Genomic DNA, 26,493 nt, shown 5'->3' on the forward strand with positions numbered 1-26,493 from the left:
AGCAGTAACCGGTTATGTGAAGCTAACGACGGTGGTGGTGGTGATTATTGTTTTAAGAAGAAGTACAACTTGGCAACCCACTTCTATATAAATCTAATCACGGAGAAAAAAATGGAAGGGATTTGACACTTCGAAAAATAAAGGTATCGGCCAAACAAAAGCAAGGGCCACGAAGGGTGTGAAAATAAAAGACTCCCTAGGCCTCGAATGCACTAATACCGTCGGGGTCGGTAAAGAACAAGAGTTGATCAAGGGAGGTCGGATAGGACAGATGAAAGTGACGAGCCTTGGACAAGTGGAAACAATGACAGCACTCAGCCAAGGGCCCCGTAGTCGCCAAAGCACGCTTCCAAGTTAAGAACCTCTGGGGCCACTTTTAGTCGCTTCTTACGACATGCAGAGGATACCGTGGATATTATTCTACCGCCCACACCCACAGGTCAAAGCTAATGACGCCCCACTTCACTGTCTGTCTGTCTGTCTGTCTGTCTGTCTGTCTGTCTGTCTGTCTGTCTGTCTGTCTGTCTGTCTGTCTGTCTGTCTGTCTGTCTGTCTGTCTGTCTGTCTGTTTGTCTGTCTGTTAGGTCATCAGCTGAGAGGCTGGTTGGATCCTCAAATAGCACCACCAAAGGTTATGCGGTTATAAGGAAACCCCAAAAACCAATGGCAGCACCAAAATGAGGCGTACTAGGCAAGATGAGGAGTGAGGTAGTTTGCCATTGCTTTCCTCACTGGGTCAGAAAGTGCTATTGCAGCACGACTGACCCTATCAGCAACACCTTTCGTAACACTCAGATGCATTAGTCGTGCTCTGAATGTCATTAGTCAGCACTACCCATACTCCAGCAGCCTCCATACTGTCACAGCTATGAATGAGACTGGAACTTCGGTGGAAGCTACACTTTGCTCTGGCCTGTGCCAAGAGACGGATGCAAAAGTACTGTATCCATCAAGAAATGACAGCAGGCTTCACTATTTATAAATATTTAATTATTAACTGTTGTTCCACATAAATTTTTTAACTTTTAATTCCATTGTCCAATTATCTGTATTGGTAGTAAGTTTCCATTTAACATACAGTCGAAACCGTTCATTGCGGCATCGCTCTTAAGGGGGATGTAATGAATTTGGTGTCAAAAATCGATTTTTGGAAACATGTTGTTTGCAATCTACAGTAAGCAAGCAAACCTCGGCACGTGATGGGGTAGAGTGGTTAGCTCTACGCCTGGCCGCCTTTGCCACCAGAAATTAACCTGGTACTCATTTTTTGTGTAGGCTGAGTGAACTTCAGGGCCATATGCACCTCCGGAAGTGGAAATCTTGTCCTTCCGGGCGAACCGAGCACGCCTTTACCGCCTCGGCTAGGCAGCCCCCTAATCTAGAGTAGCCTACATAATGTAATTTATATTGTGTTTAAATTTTATAGTTTTCTTTTAGTTTTTGAAATGTTGAACTTATCACTGCAAAAATAAGACACCTGTCCTTACCTTGAACGCCTGCCGATTAGCAAGGAACATGTTGAACATCTCGAAAACCCTCTTCCCAAGCTCATCCGAAAAGTACCGCGAAGATTCCTTGAGAAGATGGTGCACATTACCATCCAAGGGTAAGGGAGTGATATTCTTTACCCACTGGAAGAAAGGAAACGCTTGGATCAGTAATAATTTTTTTTTTTTAATTGTACGAATACGCAGAGCCTAGACACCTTCATATCGTTACCTTCCTTCTGTCATGATATTTCTCATATCACTTCATTTTCCTACTTGTTCTTTCTTGTTTCTGCTCTTGTATTTAAATGTACTTTCCTTTGTTTATGTTTTATATGTAAATTAAATATGTATTATATAGGATTGTACAGTTTTTATTGTGTACATTCGTGTATTTTGAAAACAAGTATATATCTTTCATTTTAGATTAATATCTAGTGTACATAGCTCGGATGTTTGTAATTCGGCGTTATGCTGTTGCTGATCCTGAATAAATTAATTACTTAATTAAAAAATGCCATTCAACGCAGCTAACAGATCTTTCAGCGCCACAGCAAGTAGTGGAGACTCGCACAGCAGCGTGTAAAAGCGCAATTAGTATCTGATGACACAAAATCCTACTTGTGAACTGTGTAATTGTTCCTTTGGTGTAAGGTGTATAAAACTTATCATTTTGTTGCTACTTTCTTTCTGTTTTGATGTGTACCCCACACTATTTTCCCCGGACTACCGGTACATTTTGTTGTCAATAACTTTTTCGCCCCCCGCCCCTTCTAATTTCCAATCGCCGCTACTGCCCGGGTTCAATTTCCGCCTCTGCCACGAAACTTGAAAAGTGGTACGAGGTCTGGAACGGAGTCCACTCAACCTAGGGAGGTCAGCTGAGTAGAGGGGGTTTCGATTCTCACCTCAGCCATCCTCGAAGTGGTGTTCCGTGGTTGATACCTAACTTTTAAGGCCACGACCGCTTCCTTCTTTCTTCCTTGTCTATCCGTTCCAATCTTCCCATCCCCCCACAAGGCCCCTGTTCAGCATAGCAGGTGAGGCCGCCTGCGCGAGGTACTGGTTATCCTCCCCAATGAAAGACATGGTCCACGAAGAGTGTGAAAATGGAAGACTCCCTAGGTCTCGGAAACCTAATACCGTCGGAGTCAGAAAAGACTTACTGTATCCGAAGAAATCAGTTCACGTCACATCACGTAGGCCCACAGTTTTTACCTGTTGGGCTGAGTGGCTCAGACGGTTGAAGCGCTGGCCTTCTGACCCCAATTTGGTTACTGAAGGTGCTCAAATACATCAGCCTCGTGTCGGTAGATTTATTGGCACGTAAAAGAACTCATTCGGGACTAAATTCCGGCACCTCGGCGTCTCCATAAACCGTAAAAGTAGTTAGTGGGACGTAAAGCCAATATTATTATTATTATTATTATTATTATTATTATTATTATTATTATTGTTGTTGTTGTTGTTGTTGTTGTTGTTGTTGTTGTTGTTGTTGTTTTATCCGTCTCTTGGCACAGGCCAGAGCAAAATGTAGCTTCCACCGAAGTCCCAGTCTCATCCATGGCTGTGACAATATGGAAGCTGCTGGGGAATAGGTGGTGCTGAGTAATGACATTTGGAGCACTACTAGTGTCTGAATTTTATGAAAGGTTTTGCTCATAGGATCAGTCGTGCTGCAGTAGCACCTTCTGGTCCAGTGAGGAAAGCAATGGCGAACTACCTCACTCCTCATCTTGCCTAGTACGCCTCATTTTGGTGCTGCCATTGGTTTTTGCGGTTTCCCTATAACTGCATAGCCTTTGGTGGTGCTATTTAAGGATCCAACCAGCCTCTGGGCTGATAACCAGACAGACAGACAGACAGACAGACAGATTATTATTATTATTATTATTATTATTATTATTATTATTATTATTATTATTATTATTATTATTATTATTATTATTATTATTATTATTATTATTATTATTATTATTATTATTATTATTATTATTATTATTTGCCTCCTTGAAATTCTGTTACATATTTTTAAGTTATAAGAATGATTTCAATGACTTGACAAACCCAAATATTCCGCAGAGCAGATTAGAAACTCATCTTACGTTTCCAGTTCAGTGATTTAAGGCTGAATGATTTCAGTGACTTGACAAACCCAAATATTCCGCAGAGGAGATTAGAAACTCCTCTTACGTTTCCAGTTCAGTGATTTAAAGCTGATGGGATGTTTCTATTTTCGCGTGGCATTAGTTACGTGATTTAGAATAACTCTTAAAATGGCCATTGTTGAGATATTTGTCACAGGAATTTATCTTGCTTTTGGATAAATGTTTAACGTAATGGGCTATTCAGTCGGCAAAAGTTTATTATTATTATTATTATTATTATTATTATTATTATTATTATTATTATTATTATTATTATTATTATTATTATTATTATTATTAATGCTATTTGTTCGGGGCGTCGACCTACTTGCCCCTACTTGCACCATGTGATACGGACCTGCGTGTAATTAGAATGGAGGAAGTGTAGAGTATAGAATGTGAGGAAAGGAACGTTAAGGAAGACACAAACACCCAGCCCTCAAGCCAGAGATATTAATCATTTACAATCAAAAACCGCTGACCCAGCCGGGAATCGAACCCGGGGCCGTCGGGTGACAGGCGGCAAAAGTTAAATTTACATGGTCTTTGGTTTATGGCGTCTAGTACCATCTACCGGCTAAAAGTAGAAGCTTTTTGATAAGTCCACGGTCGAATGGATCCTTCGCTGCGCTGAGCTAGGGCGACGCATCAAGTTGGCCGTGATAAGTCTATAGTTGCGTTATGATCAAAGAGGATAAAATAGATGATCAGATATATCGACAACTTGATATACAGTATTTTGAGATCGTTGTGAGTTGTGGAGGAATTTTAGATGTACTTTACGAAATACCTACCATAAACAGCTTTCTTTGACCGGCATACTTGTGTGGCCTGGTTATGAAAAATGGAAAAAGATAGGACGTGTCTGTGTATGAAGAAAGAGAGAGAGCAGATGAAAAAAAAACGAGATGTACATTCCGGCGAATGATACCCTAAACAATTTATATAATTATGTTAGGTTAAAATACTTTCAAAACGGATCTTCAAGTAAAATAAATCAATAGACTCTCTTCACCAGTAGCGGCGATTGGGAATTAAAAGTGCGTGGGGTGGGGGGTGGGGTGGGGGGGCAAAAATGTACAGACAACAAAAATTACATGGGTTAGTGGGATATAGGGAGGGGGGGGGGGGGTGGAAGACGGCGTGGTGTATGCATGTAAATTGAAAGGAAAAAAACCCTCCAAAGTGGGAATTATTTATGCTCTCTGAGCTAATTTCCACAGAGAGGTAAATGTTTTACCAACTTATGTATGTATGTTCAGTCTTCAGCCCTAAGGCTGGTTAGATCCTCAACAGTTCTGCCATCAGCTGTCATAGATGGCCTAGGCATCACTGAAGAGGCGTACTAGGGAAATGAGGAGTGAGGTAGTTTCCCGTTGCTTAAGTGTGGCAATAATTTGAGATTCTGATTCAACAATAGACTATACAATAAAAATTTCACCAAAGGAACAATATACACATCTATTACCAATTAACGGCGTGATTATGCAATTAAAATCATTTATTTTTTGACTAGGCCTATACACTAAGAAACTAATAGACAGTAAAGAGACTGCTAGACGGACGAATGTGCGCGGCAAGTCGGTGAATCATACCTCAGTGTCCATGATCTTGGCGAAAAATTATACCCCTGGTACCCTTTCTCACAGCATATGCAAAGTCCCCACTACTTGCTGTGGCGCTATGCAAATCAGTTAGCCGCGACGACCGACATTTTGTGCGTATTTCCGCTAATAATGAACGAAAATAAAGTAAAGAATTAGCTGATAAGAAAACAGGGCTTGTACAAAGTGCTTTAATAAACAAAATACTCCTATATTCCTAGTTTCAGACGGCTAAAATGGAATAATTTTTTCTCCACAAAGTAGGGGGGGGGGACCTTCCCCCTCGTCCCTCTTTGTCGCCCCTACTGCTCTTCACTGCCGTTATGTACTGGCATTGATGTTTACTCACTGGATGTTGAATTGTCACACTTCACTTGTCACTTATTAATATAATATTTGAAGTAAATTTTTAAAGTTTTTATCGATATTTTGAACAACTTACAAGACTGTGAACTAACCATTGGACATATATTCATCTAATTCCAACATCTTAGTCAGTCCAAAAACAAATAACTCACAAGTGAGAGAAGTTGTGTGGTCCATAACGTGAATGTTGGCTATGATGTATATACTCGTTCATGCAGTTCCTTTATTTGCTCACAGATGCCATTAGCTAGGAAAGAATTGCATGGCCTTCTCGATTTTCTGACCACTGTTAGTTCAGAGAGAATTTCTACTTTCAGTTCATATTCACGCCGATAGAGTTTAATATTCTTTGGTGAAGTTTATTTCTCATATGTCGCTTGTATCTGCCGGAAGTAACTTATGTATACTAGCGCATGCGGCCTTGAGCTTACCAAACCAGAGCCATTTTCCCAGGGAGTGATTGTTTGCTGCTATAAATTGAAAGTATTATCTCATTCATGTCAGAGCCACAGTCAGCTCTTTTATTACGGAAACAACTAGCAGGTATATACAATTTTAATATTTTGTGTTTCGTGTGGACCAGATTTTCGAAGTTACAGCGTGTGAGGGTTATATATGCTTGCATGACTACCGACGACCTCGCTCCATGGTTGGAATAGGACGTCTTTGTCGTAAGCAGCTGATCTTCTGATTTAAAATAAGTTTTCTGAAAGTATCTAAAAGTGTGGAGGAATCATTTACACTGATTCTTAAATGAATAGCTTGTTTATCTTACTCTTAAAACTGCACTGCAACATTATTGGTTGACTGCGTTCATGGCTAATGACTATCGAGTCCTTTTAAGTGTTTATTTTTATTCAATGCAGATTACTTTTATTAGTCATGCAGTGAGTATTATCATGGCTGAAAAGCCTTCTTAAACCTGTATAGATGCATATAGTTGTTGAATTTTTATGAGCTATGTTACGATCTCGAAATATTTGGTCGTATTCACTTCCTTCAATTGCAGTCCACATTTCATATTTATAACCTTTTTTTCTTTTGCCCCAAAAATTTTCATCGTGTGGCCTTCGTAGTACAGTTATACAGTAGTTGTTTTGGAAAATGTTTTCTAACTGTCATTTTGACGCAGTTATATTTTTTATTGATTATTATTATGTTAATGAGCTAGTATGGTAAAGAATACCTCATGCAGTTATTGGTAGTTCACCTACTGTTCATATTTGGGCATTGCAGGGAATTTAGTGATTTAATGACGTTTATATGTAGCCTATGGATCCGGATGCATCATGTGTTTGTGTTTATGCAGTAATTGACATCTCTTTGCTATCAGTGAAGGGGTAATCTTAATGACTCACTCATATCCCCTTTTTTTTGTATAGTTTCTCATCCCCATTATTTACATACAACAGTGTGGCTATTCATAAAATAATAGCTTATAAGATATTACCGATTTCAAATCGTGGTCTGTGAAGGTTCCGTGTCTGTTCGTACTTTTAGCTAGGCAACTCGCAGATAGTTTTAACTGCAGCATTTAATTATTTGATTTCTGCTTTATGCAAGAAGTTTTATTGGTGGTTTGTGTAATTTCTTTTCCCTCTTATTTATTGCCATCGAATTAAATTATTTGAAAGTTGTAACAAGAATGCCAAGTATGTATGCAAGTAATATCCCCATTCAGTAACATTATGTGTTTAAACCTTTAAAGCAATCTGAATACGTATAGCCTACATTATTCTAACACAGGCTTGGTGTATTCGTTGTGCATCTGGCTTGGCTTATACGACTGAGTATACCTTCAACCAAGACCAGACATCATCTGAATGACACCACTGTACGAGTAAAACTACAGATGTGGTTGTGCAGTTATTTCTGTGACTTCATTGTCATTAATAAAATTAAATAAAATTAATGCTTTTTCTCTTGCATATATTTATATTACTATAGATTTGAGAATCAATACATTTAGGGCCTATGGGAACATTAATGATGAATCATATGAACCTGCTTCATGAAGATATTTTAGTTTTCATGAAATAAAATCCTCTTGTGAGAGACCGTAAATCTCGCTTATTATTCATTAGAGGTGATTTGTTTTGCTGTAGTAATTAATGGGTAGTATGTATAGGTTATTGTCGTTCCGTAACGAGTAGTGATTGAAGGAAACTTGTCAGTCTGTCTCATTGCCTTCTAACATAATGTGTCCCTTTAACACTGCATGGATTATTGGAAATTTTGTACAACTATTTATATACGGAAGAAGATACAGGCAACCTGATGACTTAAATCATACATTGCCAGTAAATGTCAAATATTGGTCTAGCCCTATGGCTAAATGGTTAGCGCGGCGCTGGCCTTTGCTCACAGGGGTCCTGGGTTCAATTCCCGGCAGGGTCGGGAATTTTAACCACAATTGGTTAATTTCCCTGGTACGGGGACTGGGTGTATGTGTCATCTTTATCATAATTTCGTCCTCTTCACAATGTGCGCGTTGCCTATGGGCGTCAGATCAATGGAGCTGCATCTGGTGAGCCGAACTTGTCGTCGGACACGCTTGGCACTGAAAGGCACAAGTTATTTTCATTTCATTGGTCTAGAATATGAAATAAAAAGAACAGTTTTACAACAGACTTAAGTCACAACAAAATGTATTTAACTCATTAACCCACTGCCCTAGTCTGAAATGGAGTTCTAGTAATAGAAAATTAGTGGTTTTTAGTCTTCTTATTGAAATTTTTATTGTAGACTGTTTTAACGTGAAATTGTTAGACATGGATTAAACTTTGAGCACCTACATAGTTCCTTTATTGTAAATGAGCTGTTGATTTTGAGTGTATATTAGCCCAGAAATCATTAACTACTATACTACATTATTTGACTGGCTGGCTGAAAATCATTTTTAACCAACATGCTGTCTCTAAGAAAGAACAGTGATTCCACTGAGCCACATTTCTCCATTTTGACTCTACCCAACAACATAACCTTAATTACAACCTTTCACTGGGTTAGGTGAAGCATCCAACTAGCACTAAAGTATGGAGCTATATTGAATGGTTAATACTTTAGCACATCTGCATGGCGCAATAAAGTGGCAGGGGAAACTATATTATCCGCGCACTTTTTAGTGATAGATTTTTGTACTCGTTGGAGAAGTAAGAAGGGTTCCGTCAATACTGCCAACTGAATGGAAATGAAATCTGAATTGAATCGATAATATGATCGATCGATATGAATTTTATAAACCTTTATTATTTTAAGCAAACAACTGTGTCACACACACAATATTTAATACTATATAACATTTCCCGTTGCGAAACTTGTTCCTAGCATGAATTCTATGGTTTGGCTTTGCTGTGTAAACAACAACAGTACGAGTACTTAAAGTGTACGCCAGATGGCGCACAGCGATGATAAGCGATTCTTAGTTTGTGTTTCAAAGGTTGCCAATACAAATCTCGAAGATAACCAAAGTCGACCGCTTCCGTACTAGGGTGTAAATCTATCACTAAAAAGTGCGCGGATAATAGGTATACTGAGAAAGACCTGTCTTGCCTACACTTTGTCCAACACAGATTTTGCTGCTTGCAGTAGCCAATATTTGAACCCCAAATGCAGCTGAGAATGGTTGACAGTTGACAGGTTGATTTGAGGAAGGCCCTAAGTTGTACAGTCAATTATAAAATTTTACTAATATGTTCAAGAAAGGATTCTCATACGTTGATTTATATCTTGTATTTAAATTCTTTAATGATAATTCTGTTTATTCATAGTTATATTCTGTAATATTGATGTAGCCTATTAGTTATTTGTTGGGAATGAGGAAGAATTGAATCACAATTTTGTACTAGTTTCATTAGCCTGCCTCGTGGCCATGATTGTTAAGGCGTTGAAGTCTATGTGGTCGTGACACCATGGTTTGAATCCCCTTAGTTGAAAGAATTTTCAACATGAGAATGTTGGCTGGGAGGGTAGAAGAGGTAGAGGCCTGGATTGAATTCCAAACTTCTGCAGTGCTCATGGAGTGAGGGCATATGATGCTGTTGATGATTCATCCATCAGATGGGGAGGTAAAACTTTGAGCAGACCCCTTGGTGTTATTTGACAGGGGTAGGCTTCGTGCAGACACCAGGATTCACCTCATTATCATCCCACATCCAGATGCACTGGTTGCCTGCACCAAACAACCCAAAATGTCCTTGAACACACTCGGCACTAAAAGCCATACGATAAATTACTTTTATTTTTAAAAACAGGCTGAATGGCTTAGATGGTAAAGTGCTCCAAGTTGTAGGGTTCGATCGTAGCTTCGTCTAGTGGTATTTGAAGGTGTTAGGATAAATTAGTCTCGTGTCGGTAGACTTACTGGTATGTAAAAGAACTCGTATCAATAAAAATTCTGGCATTTCAGTGTGTCTGAAATCTGTTTATAATAAGGGTGATACAAAGAGCCAGTAAAAATATTTTAAAAGTTTAATTAAATGGGACTGGTGCCATGAGAAGCAAATGCTGCAAAAATAAACATCATGGTTTTAAGATATTCCGTGAAACTGCATTTTGTCTTTGTGACCTAGTTGTTGCTGCTGTTGAAACACTCTTGGCTCAAATTCTGGAATCTCTACTGAATGATCATGGGTAGGGGCTTAGTTCTTTAAACATTCAGCTTAGAAGTACGGCAAATCTGGGCTTCATGTGTTAATAATCTTCTGGCCTCTGCTACGGTGTGTATGCCATTTAGGCTGCCTGAGTGTCATTCAGTATTCCGCTTTACTATGCCAGAACTCTGTTGGGCAGCCTATGGGTGAATCTGTTTTGTCGGGCAAACGCTGAACATTTTGTTTTATATGCTTCCAACTTACAATGGACTGTCCGTCCTTCAAAAATCCGATTACCTCTGCTGGATTTAAGCTCTGTACCTTGGGATCTAGAGGCCAACACTGTACCACTGATCTGCAGAGGCAAGTGGACTGTACATGAGTGGTGCATTTTGAAGGCCTGTAGCCGGAGCATATGCTTGCTGTGCACATTTAACTGCTAACAATATAGCAATAATAATAATAATAATAATAATAATAGAGGACCCGGGCTGCTCCGCAGCATTCGTTATAAGTAAATCAGATAACTCGTCTTGATGTGCCTGTCGTAGTATATTATTTTGCCTGCCGTTTTCAATGGTTTTATGAACATTTAATAAGATGTGCATCTGTTTGGTAAAATCCTATGCCTATATTCACTTTTTTTTTTTTTTTTTTTTTTTTTCCCTGCAGTGCTTGATGTAAAGTTTGGTATTGTAATAGAAGGCAATGGTATTTATAATCACAGTTCTTCTATATAGAACGGTTGTCTTTATGAGCTCGTAGGTTAGTTTCGAAGGAGCATTTCTTGCCAGGCAGAGAACTTTTTTAAGATACATGGCCTTCACTTTTACTAGTGTAGCTAACTTATACTTTGATAGGTGTTCCCAGATAATGTCTAAGGCGTATGTCCACGAACCTACTACGCTGGCGTAGCAGGGGGAGAGGTGATACTCCCACGTGGCGCATCTCAGGTGCCGGATAGGGGAGTCCTAACCGGCTTGCTGGGGGACTTGAGGGAGATGAAATACCTCTCGCGGACCAAACACACAACCTCCTGTGGGTGGGGGACGCAGACGAAGAATACATCCACGGTATCCCTTGCCTGTCATAAGAGGTGACTGAAAGGGGCGACCAAGGGAGGATTGTCTTGGAACCATGAAACTACTTGTGATTAGTACCACCACGCCGAGAACACCATGGGTTGCTTTAACTTGCGCGTAGTACTGCTATGTTAGGTACCAAATAGGTTCGTAATTGGTAGCACACAAGAGCACCGTGCGGTCGGCTTTTGCAGTACCTGTGATTAGTACCACCATATGAGCGGGACCCTGGGATGATAGCTGCCATGGTTCTGCTTGCCTATGATTAGTACCCACTATACGAGGAAAACCACGGGATACTGCAGGTCCCTGTGGTTAGTACTCTTATGTGATGAATACCATAGGGTTGCCTGTAAATGGTGCCGCAATGTGAGAAAAACCATAGGTCTGTATTGTATGTTGAATTTCATAACCTGTGAGTAGTACCATAATGTGTGGAATACCGCGAGTCTACGCTACTTTTGATTAGTACCGCAACATGACAAATACCATGGTTCTATTTTCCTAGCGATAAGTACCGTTATGAGGGGGTGATAACTTGGATTTTGGAACCCCTTTAGACTGCAAGCATCATCGATTCGGTGTTATGCTATAGCAGCAGTCCCTTGTTCAGTAATCCTATTGTTTGGCGTCAGTTTCTGTGAATGTAAGGCATTGCGGGTCGCATCCACTGATTGTTTTTTTAAATTCATATCCATCCATTCATTCTTCGTCCTCACGTTTTGAATTCTGGTCAGTGGAGAATTTTGGACTTTTAATTCGTCATTCCATTTCGTCTCATTTCGTACCATTAGGGACCGATGACCTCGATGTTAGGCCCCTTTAAACAACAAGCATCATCATCATCATAAGGTGTATCTCATGATGGGGTGTGTTTGTATGTAGATTTTTTTTCTCTTAGCAGGAACGCTCTCACCGGGCGAGTTGGCCGTGCGCGTAGAGGCGCGCGGCTGTGAGCTTGCATCCGGGAGATAGTAGGTTCGAATCCCACTATCGGCAGCCCTGAAAATGGTTTTCCGTGGTTTCCCATTTTCACACCAGGCAAATGCTGGGGCTGTACCTTAATTAAGGCCACGGCCGCTTCCTTCCAACTCCTAGGCCTTTCCTATCCCATCGTCGCCATAAGACCTATCTGTGTCGGTGCGACGTAAAGCCCCCTAGCAGCAGGAACGCTCTGCCATCTTTTGAATATATTTGAAAGCTGGGAAAGGTTAGAAAATCAAAGAGCGGGGAATAGTATTCTTTTGTGATCAAAGGAAGTGTATACTCTCTGGCTTGATAGGTAGTAATCAAACATGACTGCATGCAATGACATTAGTAAGGACGAAAATCATATATCAGAATATTATTGAAAGTGTTAGTTGCTTAGCAACTTGCTAAGTACAGAATGTATTGCAGGTTAGGGTAAGCCTTTGCCTGCAATTATTGGAGTGATCATTTAATGATTTGATTTTATAATTACTCAAAGTTGGCTGAACTTAGAGACCTATCAATATCATGATTCACCAGCAGGTAATTCCGGAGAGAAGAAAATAAAAATGAAGCAAATCGTCCAGTAAAATGAGCGGGCGGATTTGCCAAATCTGGTTTTAGTAAACACTTTTAATATAGGCCTATAGATAATACTAGCTTCGCATGGGTGGCCTTCCAAATTTAAAAAAATTATCTCCCATATATATACTATGTTAGAGCCTCCGTGGCTCAAGCGGCAGCACGCCGGACTCTCACCGGTGGGTTCCCTGGTTCAAATCCCGGTCATTCCATGTAAGATTTGTGCTGGACAAAGCAGAGGCGGGACAGGTTTTTCTCCGGGTACTCCGGTTTCCCCTGTCATCTTTCATTCCAGCAACACTCTCCAATATAATTTCATTTCATCTTGTCATTCATTAATCATTGCCCCAGAGGAGTGTGACAGGCTTCGGCAGACGGCTAATTCCTATCCTCGCTGCTAGTTGGGGGCTTCATTCATTCCATTCCTGACCCTATCGAATGACTGGAAACAGGCTGTGAATTTTCATATACTACGTTGCGTGACACTGTCTGGGGCCAACTCAAATACATTTTCTTTGGAAGTGTTACACGTGACTGGGCTACAGAGTTTACCATGAGGAAAAACATTCAACGCTCAGGTCTAGACCTGTAATGCTTAGAGTTTGACCCTGTGCTTGATTAATGGTCATACTAAAACATAATTTTACTGGAAACTGGAGCCTTTTAAACGTAAAGGGCAGGTCTGTGGTTTTCATTGGTATCCGAGGGATCAAAACAATTTCAGCGGCTCCACACCCAGTGAGGATCGTGCACTGAAATAGAATTTTTTTAAATGATTTGATTAGCATTCTTGTTCCATTCAATCACTTTGGTGTATTTAGGTTGTGGAGCAATAATATAGGGGAACCTACCTTTAAAATCAGTTTGTGGAGAGTAGCTCCAGCTGTTTGCAGTCTGTGAGAATGGGGCCGTACCGATGATGAATTCTAATGCTGAGGATGGTAAGCACACCCAGAACCTCCGAAACTTCGGAATTAATAATACCAATATAAATTTACTCATTCGGAACAATTATTTCTGATTCCCTATGGGAATCAACATCTACATCATCTACATCAACTTCAGAATTAAACTATGATAGTTAAAAATCCCTGACCTGCTCGGAAATCAAACCCGGGGCCCCTTGGACCAGAGGCCAGCACACTAATCACATAGCCATGGAGGTGGACCAAGATATAGCAATGAAAAGAGATAGTAACTTAAAAGCTCTTCAGCCTGTCGAACACACAGGTTAAATAGACATATGGTGTAATAATGTCCGCCTTCGCAGAGTTAGCAGTTTTAGATACCTAGGTGTAACCTTGCAGACCACATGCAGCAGTTTCAGGATCCATATAAGAGCTAGAATTATTGCAGCTCTGAAAGCGATGAATGACATCGAGAATATCACACAAATTGCAGTGGATACAGCCATGGTGCTTTTTCGAGTAAAAGTGCTACCAGTGTTAACCTATGGGCTTGAGATCATAGGGGAATTTCTGAGTTTGAAGCAATTAAACGACCTGGAAAAGATAAAATCCAGATATCTGAAGCGAGTCCTCAGTGTTTCAAAGACTACAAGATCTCGACTTGTATATGAACTCGCGAGAGAAACATTCCTGATTGAGGACCTGAGATACAATCTTGTTTTACCAGGAGGCGCAGCATACGATAACCTGTTGCATAAACTTAGAGAAAAAAAGAGGGACATTTGGGAAGACTTCTACTCAACGGAGGCCATGACGAATCGAAAATGGATGGAAACGGGCTACCAACTGAGACACATAGTTACGAGGTTGGCTGTACACGGATTCCATTTCAAGATGTGCAAAAATAAAGTTTTTCACGATCCGAACATAAACTGTGTGTGTAGGCTATGTGACCAAGTATGTGAAAGATATCATATCCAGAAGTGTTCCTCGAGGTCCTGCTCGATTAGTGAATTTATTAAGGACTAACACTTATGCAGAGCGCATTAGACGCCACGCTGTCTTATCTAATTGTGAACTTCTATGCACATTGTGCGCAATAAAATTTATTATTAAATAGACATCAGTTCAAAAAAATTAAGGAACGTGTTTTTGAACGTATGCCATGCTCCACAAAACAATACCTCACACCCAGGTATATTACAAACTAAACCTTATTCTTTATCGTTAAAGTATACAAGAAAACATCGATGGATTCATGTTAATTTTCAGAACACAAACAAGGGGCGAAAACAGTGATAACAGTCCTTCAGGGTGGATTTTTATCACAGTTGGAGAGGTTCAGTATGGTGTATGTCCTCCACGAGCATTTATCACAGCTTGGTACCTACATGGCATGCTACGAATAAGTTGACTGAGGTCACGTTGCGGTATCAGGTCCCATTCTTCAACGAGAGTCTGCTCGAGGCCCTGGAGAGTCTGGTGGAACAGGACACTCACGAACACTTCTATCAAGCCTATCCCACACACGTTCGATGGGAATAGGTCAGGACTCACTGTTGGCCATTCAATCTCTTCAATGTCGAGTTCTCGCAAGACAGCTCTGGTGATGCGCGCTACATGAGTCCTGGCATTGTCATGCATGAGTACAAATTCAGGGCCAACACCGTATGCAGCAACCAACCCATGCTGTAGCAGTATCTTTTCGATGTACCCTGCAGCGGTAAGATTACCGCGGACGACGACAAGTCTCCATACACATTGACGTCCATCACGCTTTGTCGGGAAATCTGGACTCGTCTGTGAACAGCACAGGTCTCCATTGGTGAAGTTGCCAGTTGACGTGGGTACGGGCAAACAGAAGGCGAGCTGAGTGATGTTGCTGCGTTAAACGGGGCACTCGAACAGGACGTCTAGGTCGTAAGGACTCTTCTCTTAACCTGTTCCTTACTGTCTGGTCAGACCCTCCAGTGTCCCTCCTGAGGTCTTGTTGCAGTTCTCTGGCAGCTGCTGAACGAGTCGCATCACACAGGTGGTCACATATCGGTCATTCTGTGGGGTTGTCATGTGTCCACGACCTTGTCCAACCCTCCTTGTGAACTGGCCTGTCTCTTTGTAGCGATTCCACAAGTGGTGAATAACTGGTGGAGAGACATTGAGATCCATAGCAACATGACAAAAAGTCAATCCTTCCTGGATCAAAGTGACGGCCCTTGCAACTTGAACCTTGTTAAGATGTCTCGTGGGATGTGCTGGTTTACGTACATCATCATCAAATGACCACAGTAGTCTGTGTACCCCACAACGGCACACGGACGCATCGCTATTCACTTTGTTTTGAGGGGTCACCTGACATTTTAATGCATGGCTACGCCTACAGATGGAGTATAACTTTGATTTGACATCACCTGAGTAGCTAAGGTCTCAAGGTATGCTGTTACGACCATTGGAACCCCATCTACCAAATTAACGTTCACATACCAGATGTTACAAAACATGTTCCCCTAATTTTTTTAAACTGTGTACTACATACCTGTAAAAAAACATTAAACAAAGGATAAAAATACACTTTTGTTTAATAATGCCCTTTTTTTACAGGTATGGTGTATAATATGTATATTTAACCTGTGTGTTTGACTGAGTGAAGAGCTTTTAAGTTACATTTTACTGACTCGATACTGGAAAGTATGACTTCCTTATTAACAAATGAAAAGAGATTAACGAAACAACAAAATCATAAAAGATTGAAGGCTTAAGGCAAAACATTCTATGATGAAAATCTTCTAAGATCAGACAAGATACAGGCATCTGAACACACCAAGTTGACAGAGCTGGGAAAGGTTTTTTTTTTTTTTTTCCCCAGCTAACAAAATCCCACGTATTCTTTCTGCCATACAACTATTCGAATGTCTCATATTACACTGAACATATTTCTTAATTTATGTACCTATATTTGAGAACTGCAACATCACTTATCAGCAAGCAGGAGTAGAATGACTAAAATATTGTAATTTATAGACTGACACTGGACAAGTTGTTTCTTCTAGGAAAGTCCAAAGGGGATTTTTTTAAAAATATACTTTATTCTCTTGTCTCAAACTTAGGGTTTGCAAGTTACTAGATTTGGAGACATAATAAAGTATTTGTTGAATCTCAGTTCTTTCTATTTTAAGAAACTTTTCATATGCATTGTCCTGGAGTTCTATCATATTTACATTGTACTGCAGTCCATGGAGCATTTCACATCTCTATCCAGTCTTTTCTTCTCATCACAGAAAAATGAGTGAATTTGATGAATCGTTGGTTAATAATGGCACCCTTGCCTCAGTAATCTTTTTGGTCGAATTCTTATTTATCCAATGTAATTTTTTTCTATTATGGCGTTTTGGGCTGTTTGTATGAAGAAATCTGCCTTAAGTATATTAACTACTGTGTATTATTGAGAGTAATCAAACAATAACAGGATCCAGAATAATCCTTCCTAATTCCCCTAATAAGAAATCATAATTTGTCTGTCAACCATTGAAAGGGGTACCTGTAGTTAATTGGCATTGTCAAGTTACTGACTGATGAAATAAAAAATAAAAATATTCTACCCCATTTGTATGACAGCCATAACCTCCCTTATTTTCCATGTTAGGCATCTATTCATGATATTATAGCTCCTATGCTTATGAATTTTAGCTAAACTGTTTATACCGGTACTACAACTTCACCGTTTGCTAATTTTAACCTTGTAATCCCTAAGTTAAGTACATTGTGTCATTTAAAATTGATTTTCATTATACAGCTACATCCTATAATCCCCCTGTGAGTGGGGGTTGTAAAATAACACCCACAATATCCTCTGTTGTAAGAGGCGACTAAAAGGGGCCCCAAGGGCTCAAGTGTCAGATACGTTCCATTTTCCCATTTTCTTTTCTCTCTGATTAGTGTTACCGGCATATAGAGGATGTTTGCCTAGTTGTACTTCCTCTTAAAACAATAATAATCACCACCACATTGTATAACCTCAACTTACTTGCCTACGTTCAGGTGATGGGGTACTCTACCACCTTTCATTTGTCCGCCTGGTAGCCACGATTGTTAAGGTGTCAGTTCTATATGGTCTGACACCATGGTTAGCCAGTTTGTCCAGTTGGTGAGAAAGAAATTTTGCCATCAGAATGTTGGCCGGCATGGTAGGAGAGGTGGTGGTTGCGTGGCAGAAGCCTAGATTAAATTCCAAACCTCTATGCATTGTTCGTATGGAGCGAGGGCATATGACACTGTTCATGGTAAATCGACCAGTGGACAGGGATGTTAAGCCCTGAACAGATTTGTTGGTGTTATTAGATAATAGTAGGCTATGTGCCTACACCGGGTTTCCCCCTTTCCCTATACATCATCTCGTCCAGATGTACAGGTTGCCCATGACCTGCACCAAGTGAGCCGAACATGCCCTCAGGCTCTCCTGACACCATCATATACTAATTAAAAATGAATGACCTTTCATTTTGATGTAAAATAAGACATATTTCTAACAGTGAGTAGTTAAGGCACAGGAAAAAATTAGAAGCGACTGAGAATGATCTTGTCTTTTACTATCTATTAATATATATTTGACACAGTATCCTAAGAAGCATCTGGTGGGAAATTTCTGCCTGTAATTGTTGCCAATTGCTTTATGTCGGCAACATTTATTTGGATAAATGTTGAGTACTGGAATATAAACTGAAATTGTTTTGGAATGTTACGCATTGAGGACGGTGTCTCTGTCAGGCGGCAGCGCACCGGCATCTCACTGCTGAGTTCCGTGGTTCAGATCCCAGTCACTCCATATGAGATTTGTGCTGGACAAAGCGGAGGCAGGGCAGGTTTTCTCCTGTTATTCCGGTTTGCCCTGTCATCATTCACTCCAGCAACACTCTCATATCATTTCATTTCATCCATCAGTCATTAATCTTTGCCCCAGAGAAGAGCGACAGGCTTCGGCAGCTGGCACGATTCCAGTCCTCGCTACAAGATGGGCGCTTCATTCATTCCATTCCTGACCCGGTCGTATGACTGGAACACGGCTGTGGATTTTTCGTTTTCACGCTTTAAGGCTATATAGGTAATTGACAAGGTTTAAAGCTACATTCACTTCCTTCCCTCCTCTATTCCATTGTTGACATAAAACCCGTCTTATGAGTCGGTGTAATGTAAAAATAATAGCAGGAAAAAAGGTGCATCAAAAACTGTACTTTTCAATCCAGTTATCCCCTATAATTGGGGCACTACAACACATCTCTGGTATCTTCTATCTCTGGAACTCTCAGCTTGTTAACCACAAGACCTTTATCTGACTCTGGCATTGCTTCCTCTATTTGTGTCGGGCTCCTTTCGTCTTTCCTATCCAACCTCCCTTGGTCACCTCACGTCTTTTCTGTTGTCTTCCTTTCATTGTTCCTATCTTTCTATGTATGTCTGGCTCTCTTCTGATGGTATTCGGTTTCAAGGCCTTGGGGTGGGAGAATTTTATTTTCACGTCTTGCTTGACTCTGATCTTCATTTTGCCAATACCTTCATTTTTCAAATGCGTAAGACCTCTTCTGTTATTTCTTCTCATTAGTATTAAGGGAGAATGTTTGCCCAGTTGTATTTCCTCTTAGAAGTAAAATAATCACCACCACCATCAGTCCAGTTAGAAATTCTGTAGTACATAATAGAACGCTGCAGGCAATACTTTGATGAAATTAGCAATGTAGAGTTTCCGCGCATTCCTATTTCAACACAAGGACCCGTTAGCTCGATCACTAAGGCAGAAGTCGTTGAAGCGATTGGCAGGATTTTGTCTGGGAAGGCAACAGGACCAAATTATATTCCTGCAGAACTCTGGAAGTCAAAGCAATGGGACTCAGCTCAATGGCTCACATTTCTTCAAAAAGATAATTGAAGAGAGAAGGATACCAGCTGAATGGATGTCTAGTACAATAGTTCCAATTTGGAGGCAGAATGGTAGTCCGGCTCAATGTTCCAATTATTGCCCGTGCTCCCCCTGTCTCACTCAGTGAAGGTTTTTGAGCGTATTATTGATTGGAGAATACAGAGTGAGTTGGTTGTGCGGTTAGGTGCACGGAGGTGGGAATTTGTATTTGGGAGATGGTGGGTTTGAACCCCACTGTCGGCAGCCCTCTGTGGTATCCATGCTGCTCGCTTGCTCATTGAGAAGCACTGTAAGAAATCGAGGCATCTACACCTTGCTTTCCTCGACACTGATAGGTATTCGATTGTGTTCCACATTACCTCCATGGTCATGGTGTCCCTGAAGAGCTGATAGATTGGGTCAACCCAAAGATCCAAGTACAAGCAGTGGCTGGATTATCTCGTGATTTTCCTTTTTCGGTGGTGTCCGTCAGGGATCTGTACTCTCACCTCTCCTCTTGATTATAGTCATAGATACTGTTACAAGAGATCTACAGAAATCTGTACCTTGGACTTTGCTCTATGCCAACAACCTGTTTTTGGCTTTGAAGGATGAGACTGACTACAAGTCCAGGCAAGGACCAACCGTTTCGTAGAATTCTCAACTTAAGAAAACTGAATATTGGACAACAGATCTAAATGATCTAAATATGATTCAAATTACATAATGGCTTTGACCTTCCGAAGACAAAGTCATTTAAATATCTTGGTTTGACAATACTGCAGATGGAACCCTCAGTTTTGAAACATCAAATCGCATGGCTGAAGTGGCGCTCAGTGGCTGATGTCCTATGTGATAAGATTCCAGACTGGCTAAAGTCTAAAGTTTATCAATCTGTGATGCGTTCAGTTGCTCTGTATGGTGCAGAATGCTGGCCTTTCACTAAGGAGATGGAACAGCAACTTGGTGTGATGTAAACAAAGATGCTCTGGTGGACATGTGGCGCCAATTACTGAAAAGATGAGGCATAGCAGTCTCCACTGGTATGGGCATGTACTTCGAGCTGATGAAACAACAGTTGCAAAGAATGGATTGACATTGTTGATTGACGGGAGAGGGCTAGCAGGACAACCGAGATGGTGTTGGCTTGACACAGTACATGGAGATCTAAAAATTGCACATCTTCATCCTGTAAAGTTGCAATAGAGAGCCAAAAATGCAGATCCTGCTAGTATGTGGGACAAATGCTAAGGAAGAAGATAATTTGGTGGAACAATAAAGTTTTGTGAGTCTCCTTTTGGAAATGGCCCACATGTTTTCTATCAGATTGTCAGGGGAGTTCCCTGGCCACTCTAGCAAACAAATATCAGTGAAGAATTTCTTTACCTCTTCTGAAGTGTGGCAAGGAGCTGAAAAATTGTCAGTATCTGGAAACCTTTGCTGCAGCTCACAAAGAACTTTCCTTTTTAGGATTTTGATGTGCTGGTCACTTGGTTGCATCACATAACGAACGATGTGGTTATGCAGCACATGGGAAAAGTATTGGTTGGAAATAACAAAGACCATCTGGCTGCGAGCTTGCATCCAGGAGATAGTGGGTTTGAATCCCACTGTCGGCAGCCTTGAAGATGGTTTCTCGTGATTTCCCGTTTTCACACCAGGCAAATGCTGGAGCTGTACCTGAATTAAGGCCACGGCTACTTCCTTCAAACTCCTAGGCATTTCCTATCCCATGTCTGTCGGTGTGACGTAAAGCCACTAGCAAAAAAAAAAAAAAAAAAAAAAAAAAAAAAAAAAAAAGACCATCAAAGAACGGAAGACAGCATACTTTGCTCACGCGTAATGAAAAATACCATTTCCAACAACTTGTCCTTCAAGGGAAAGTAAAAGGAAGATTAAGCCCCAGGCGATGATGCATTATATTAGCAATTAAACGGCCCTTAGAAGAAACAGTAGTGTCATCATCAGACAACCACACAAATTGATCTGCTTGTTCATTCTGTAAATTGGAGATACATTATTGTAACACAATGTCCTACTAAGTGTTATGCAATGTACTTTCTTCAGGCATATGTAGAGTGTGTTTGGCAAGAAAACATTGTATTCATTTCCTGCAAGGGAATATCAGCAGCTAAAAATGCTAGTCATAAGAAAATTCTGCAACCCTACTTTCTATACACACTTCTAGTTGCTTTTGAACTGGCTCTTTATTTGGGAGTTTTCTGGTTAAATTCTCCTTATATTTCACTGTGTTTATGTGCTGAACTACTTGAAATCTTTGCTCACTCCCTACATACCTACTTTTCACATGCACCACCCTATTATCTGTAGATATTAAGTCACCTGAAACTCTCTGTAAATGAATCTACCAATTGAAGTTGGTCTTACTTTTGGCATTTAAAGGACTTTTAACACACTTTATATGTGTAACTTAATGTAATTTGTCTGGCATGCAACCAGTTCACATTGCTATTACAAATTACAGCACTACTACCAGAGGCCAGCTAAAGCAGGGAAGGATACAGCAAAGGATTCATTGAATGACATTGCATCATCATTACTCATCTTCATGTTAAGAGTTGCTCCATCACATGCAACATAACTGCCAATATGAACCAGATGAAGAAATGATATAAAAACCCTTGAAATTTTAAATATATGCCATATAGGCACTAAAATATTAAAATATCAGTAATCAAAATCATGAAATTAAAAAACCTGAAAACTTGTTAAAATATGCCATATATGCAATAAAATACTGACATGATGCATTATCAGAATCACAAAAATATGCAGGTATATGCACCATAAAATCGTATTCAGATAACTGAAAATTCCATCCTTCGTACACGTGTGAGCATTCATTTTTAACCCAAAAGGGAAAAAAACCATGCAAATGCATGAACTTCTGGGCCGTGTTCATTATCAAAGGAATTTTGACGGATATTGTTGAACAGAGAGCAGAAATTGTGGAAATCTGAGGGCAGAAGATTCGGGTATAACAAGGGATGTAGAAGAAACTCTAAACCATGCTCGTGGATATTCTTAAGTAAGCAGATTGCAGCTATGGTTTGTGTTGCAACAACATTTTATATCTTATTCTTGGTTGGTTTTCTTATGTTGTGGCTGCAATACATCCAAGTTGTTGGCAGTAGACGTCAGCAGAGATGATTCCATTTGAGGGAGTCAGTTCCCAAAAGAAGGCCATCCTCCTTGACCAACAGACTGCTCCCCTAGCCAGGAGAGCCTCTCACGTGATTGATTCAATTCAAAATATACATGATGCCCCATCCTAGTCCCACTAGGTGCTTAACATTCTTCTTTAGGTTGGTGTGTTTTTTAGAGGTTCACATGAAGGCACCGTATTTTGTCACAAGTAACAATCCTAGACAATAATGGTTGATACTGTTTGTGAGCTAAGTAATGATAAGCAAGCAAAAGAGCCTGGTGGGGGCTCTCATAGCCCACCCGGCACCAAAACGAGGAGTGGCGACTCCTCTGGACCCTTAGAAACTCTCTCATGAGCTCAAGAACTTGCCACATACACCCTGTCCTTCTGGTGTTTAAAGCTCTCTTCAATGGCGACGCTGTCTGTTCTACGATAGACGACTGGCTGAAGAGACTTCAAGCCTCTGTGTGTGCTAATGGTGGTCAGTTAAGAAGACTGATATAAATATTGTGTAAAAAGAAATTTTAAAAAATCTTCAAATCTCAAATATTGGAGTTATTAAAAAAAAATAGTTTGTGACTGTATTTAAGACAAGTATATATATCTTTTACTTATTTCTCCATTCTGTAAATTCAGCCAAAAGCCTATGACAGACATCAAAATTTGTCCTGAAGGGAAAATGGAACAATTGAAACAGTTTGGCAATTTGGAATCACAGATGTCAATGGGAATCTACTTGAAGTCAGGAAAATGATAGACATAGTAAAGGAAGTTTATCAAGGTAAGAAGCTCCCGTTGGTCAACAGACACGTAGATATTAAAATTCAGAAGGCCTTTGTAAAATCTTTTGTGCAGTGCATGCCTATGTACAGTTCTGAAAGCTGAACATTAAGGGAACTGGAAAAGGAAAGGTTAGAGGCAGTTGAAATGCAGTTCAAGAGGAAAATACAGAGTGTAAGTTCAGCTGAAATGAAGATCAGTATGGAAGTATTTAGAGATCAGAGAAAAACTGAGTCTGGTTGCTGAGAAGAAAAAAGACAAATTTTGTAGATCGCGTTCTATGGCATGAGCAGTTCCTTTGCAATAACATTAAAGTATGAATTGCTGGAAAAAGAGGAAGATGACGAACCAGATTATCTTGCATTAAGAACTTGCTTCTGAGGATGAACTGTAAGACTGAACTGAGTTTAAAGGACTGGCTCAGGATAGAGGTATGGTGAAAAGAATGATATTTTAAAAATTCTAATTTATATATTCAGGATCAGCAACAGCATAAAGCCAAATTACAAAGATCTGAGATATGTACAATAGTTATTAATCTAAAATGAAAGAGATACAAATATTTACAAAGGACACAATTATACACAATGAAAACTGTCCAATCCTATATATTACATAAACAAAGGAAAACACACTTAAATACAAGAGAAGAAACAGGAAAGAACAAAAAGGAAAATTACGTTACTTATATGAGAAATATCATGTAAGAAACAAATTGATCTTTTCAATACAATATATCAAATAATATTACATAAGTCTTGGGACTAGTTTCAGCCACTTAGTGGCCATCTTAAGCCAAAAGTAAAAATTAAACTAATTATATTATAACTAAAACATATGTATATAAGGTAAAGATGATGTTGCAGGAATAATATTATAACATTAAAATATATATAGCAACAAAAATTATGGTTGTGATCTTGTCATATTGTTGTCTTTAAGTTGGGTTAGGACGTCCGACAATGAAGTAAATCTGTAAGTGTGATTTGTTCCCTATCCACTGTTTTGTTTCCATGGTCTGCCTGCTTCCTTTAGCATGTCAGTGTTTGTTCTAGATCAGACATTACATGCACTGTATATTTCACTCACTTGATATATAGTATTGAAAAGGTCTTGTCAATTTATTTCTTATTATTGCACTTCAGTACAGAACAAAAATTTATAGCTTATAACAGTGAGAAATATCATGACAAAAGGAAGGATACGATAGGAAGATATCTAAGTTCTTGTTGATAGAGAAAGTATTAAACATTGCTGGAATACATACAGAAAAGGACCTTTGGGTGAGAGGAAGCCAGGAGTGAGAAATGTGGAAGAGGGTAGGCCTATTCGTTCTGGTAATACGGGGACGTGGAGGGGGATGATGGTAGGCTCCTGAATGAGTAGAGATTAATGGGGAAGCAAATACAAGCAGAAATGGAGAGAAAAGGAGCCTTCCTACTGGGAATATGATAGCATTTGTGCACTCTTTAATAGTTGAGTAATTGTGTACCATTCATGCGCTCTTAACCCAGATCTGCTGGTTCATTATTTTGGGCTTTTCTGTGAAGAAGTGTTAACTCTTCAGACTGTGTGCTTTGCTGCAGGCTATTGACCTTCAGTGAGCTTGGCTTGTTGATTTCATCACTTGGGAATGACCTTAGTCAGGTCATTGTGATGTAGACTCATTTTGGAGGTGTGTGGAGCTGCTGCTACTCCTTCATTGTTACTTTCTCTTTCTTGTTTTAACTTGCTGCTCCTTTTTTGTTCATGTTTGGTGTTTCTTTTCTCTACTAGTTTGACAGGAGTTCTTTATAAAACATACTTCACTGGTAGGTGAAAACCCAATTAAATTAGGAATGTTCTTTTGTCTGTGAACTTAATATAGATATTGTGCACCCCTCCCTGGCCCATATTCAGGTAAGCCTGCAGTAAATTGGGGAAGAAAAGACAAAGCAGATAATGGGGAAAAGATGGTATCAAATTTCCCGTTGGGGAAATGAAGTGATCATAAATATTTCTTCCAATTAATGAAACTCAAATTAATAATTAATTTATTTGCATCTAACAAATTGTTTTCAAGAGACATCCGTTTCTTAGAAGGGTTTTGGGCCAATTAAAACAGGAAGATAATTGTATTAGTTGTAGGTATTTGTCTCAATACCTCTGTTTATTTGAAGAAAATGCAATATCACAAGGGCAAGAAAACTGCACACCACAGCTATAGCAAAACTTTAATGAAGATGTTATTCAATTTTTCCATTAATTTAAAAATAAAAGGTTCTGTCATACTTGGAAGTTTGAAGTAATAATTAGTATCACACATTCCAGAGATTTATAAAGCAGTGTAGGCAGTACTGATTAGATACGGAAGTTCTTCGCTGTGGGCCTTAGCAACATTGCTGGAGGTTTAAAACATTAACATGCTATAAAAGAAAAAAACAGGGAAATGGGTTTCAGACTGCATTCCCCCTTTCCAAATAGGTTTTGGACTGCGTTCCAGCACCACTGTATCCCTGATCTGTCATGGCTATCAATCAGCACTTCACATCACAGCCTGCAAGATCTATACTCTACCTTACAGTACTATACCATCAAAAGTATTGACAAGGCAGGGTTTTAACAGTGACTTTCAGTGGTGTATTAGATTTGAGTCAATGCTGACAAAATTGAAATCAAACCATAATGGTTAAATAATAAATTTGTACTCGAACGTCCCTCTTTGATAATGTGTCTGTCATTGCCATCCATACTTCGCAACACAGTCTCCCCTCACACATTTCGTATTGCTGATTTCAGATGCTCTCCTCCCCCCGAGGTATAGGATACTATATCATAAGTCTGCAATTTTACAATATAGCTAAAAAGAATGTTTTTCAACGTTTGCTTCACTTGTCAGTTCCCCCCTCAAGTAAAAGCTTCGTGCTCTAGTTCTTCCCAT

The 26,493-nt window shown here is 39.8% G+C and overlaps 1 protein-coding gene across 2 annotated transcripts in view; it reads left to right on the forward strand.

Moving 5' to 3' along the window:
- The first annotated feature begins 5,995 nt into the window (after positions 1 to 5,995).
- The window catches only part of LOC136886011 (ubiquitin-conjugating enzyme E2 G1), a 65,615-nt gene continuing 45,117 nt past the window's right edge, over positions 5,996 to 26,493 (forward strand). Inside the window, exon 1 of one of the 2 annotated variants that reach the window (XM_067158722.2) lies at positions 5,996 to 6,147. In XM_067158722.2, the coding sequence (XP_067014823.1) occupies positions 6,102 to 6,147 (46 nt within the window). In that variant the 5' untranslated portion in view covers positions 5,996 to 6,101. Of the gene's footprint in view, positions 6,148 to 6,170; positions 6,276 to 26,493 lie in introns of those variants that run through there. The other variant, XM_067158723.2, reaches the window with a different exon arrangement.

This window comes from Anabrus simplex, chromosome X (genome assembly GCF_040414725.1).
Source record: "Anabrus simplex isolate iqAnaSimp1 chromosome X, ASM4041472v1, whole genome shotgun sequence".
In the NCBI taxonomy this organism is placed as follows: Eukaryota; Metazoa; Arthropoda; class Insecta; order Orthoptera; family Tettigoniidae; genus Anabrus; species Anabrus simplex.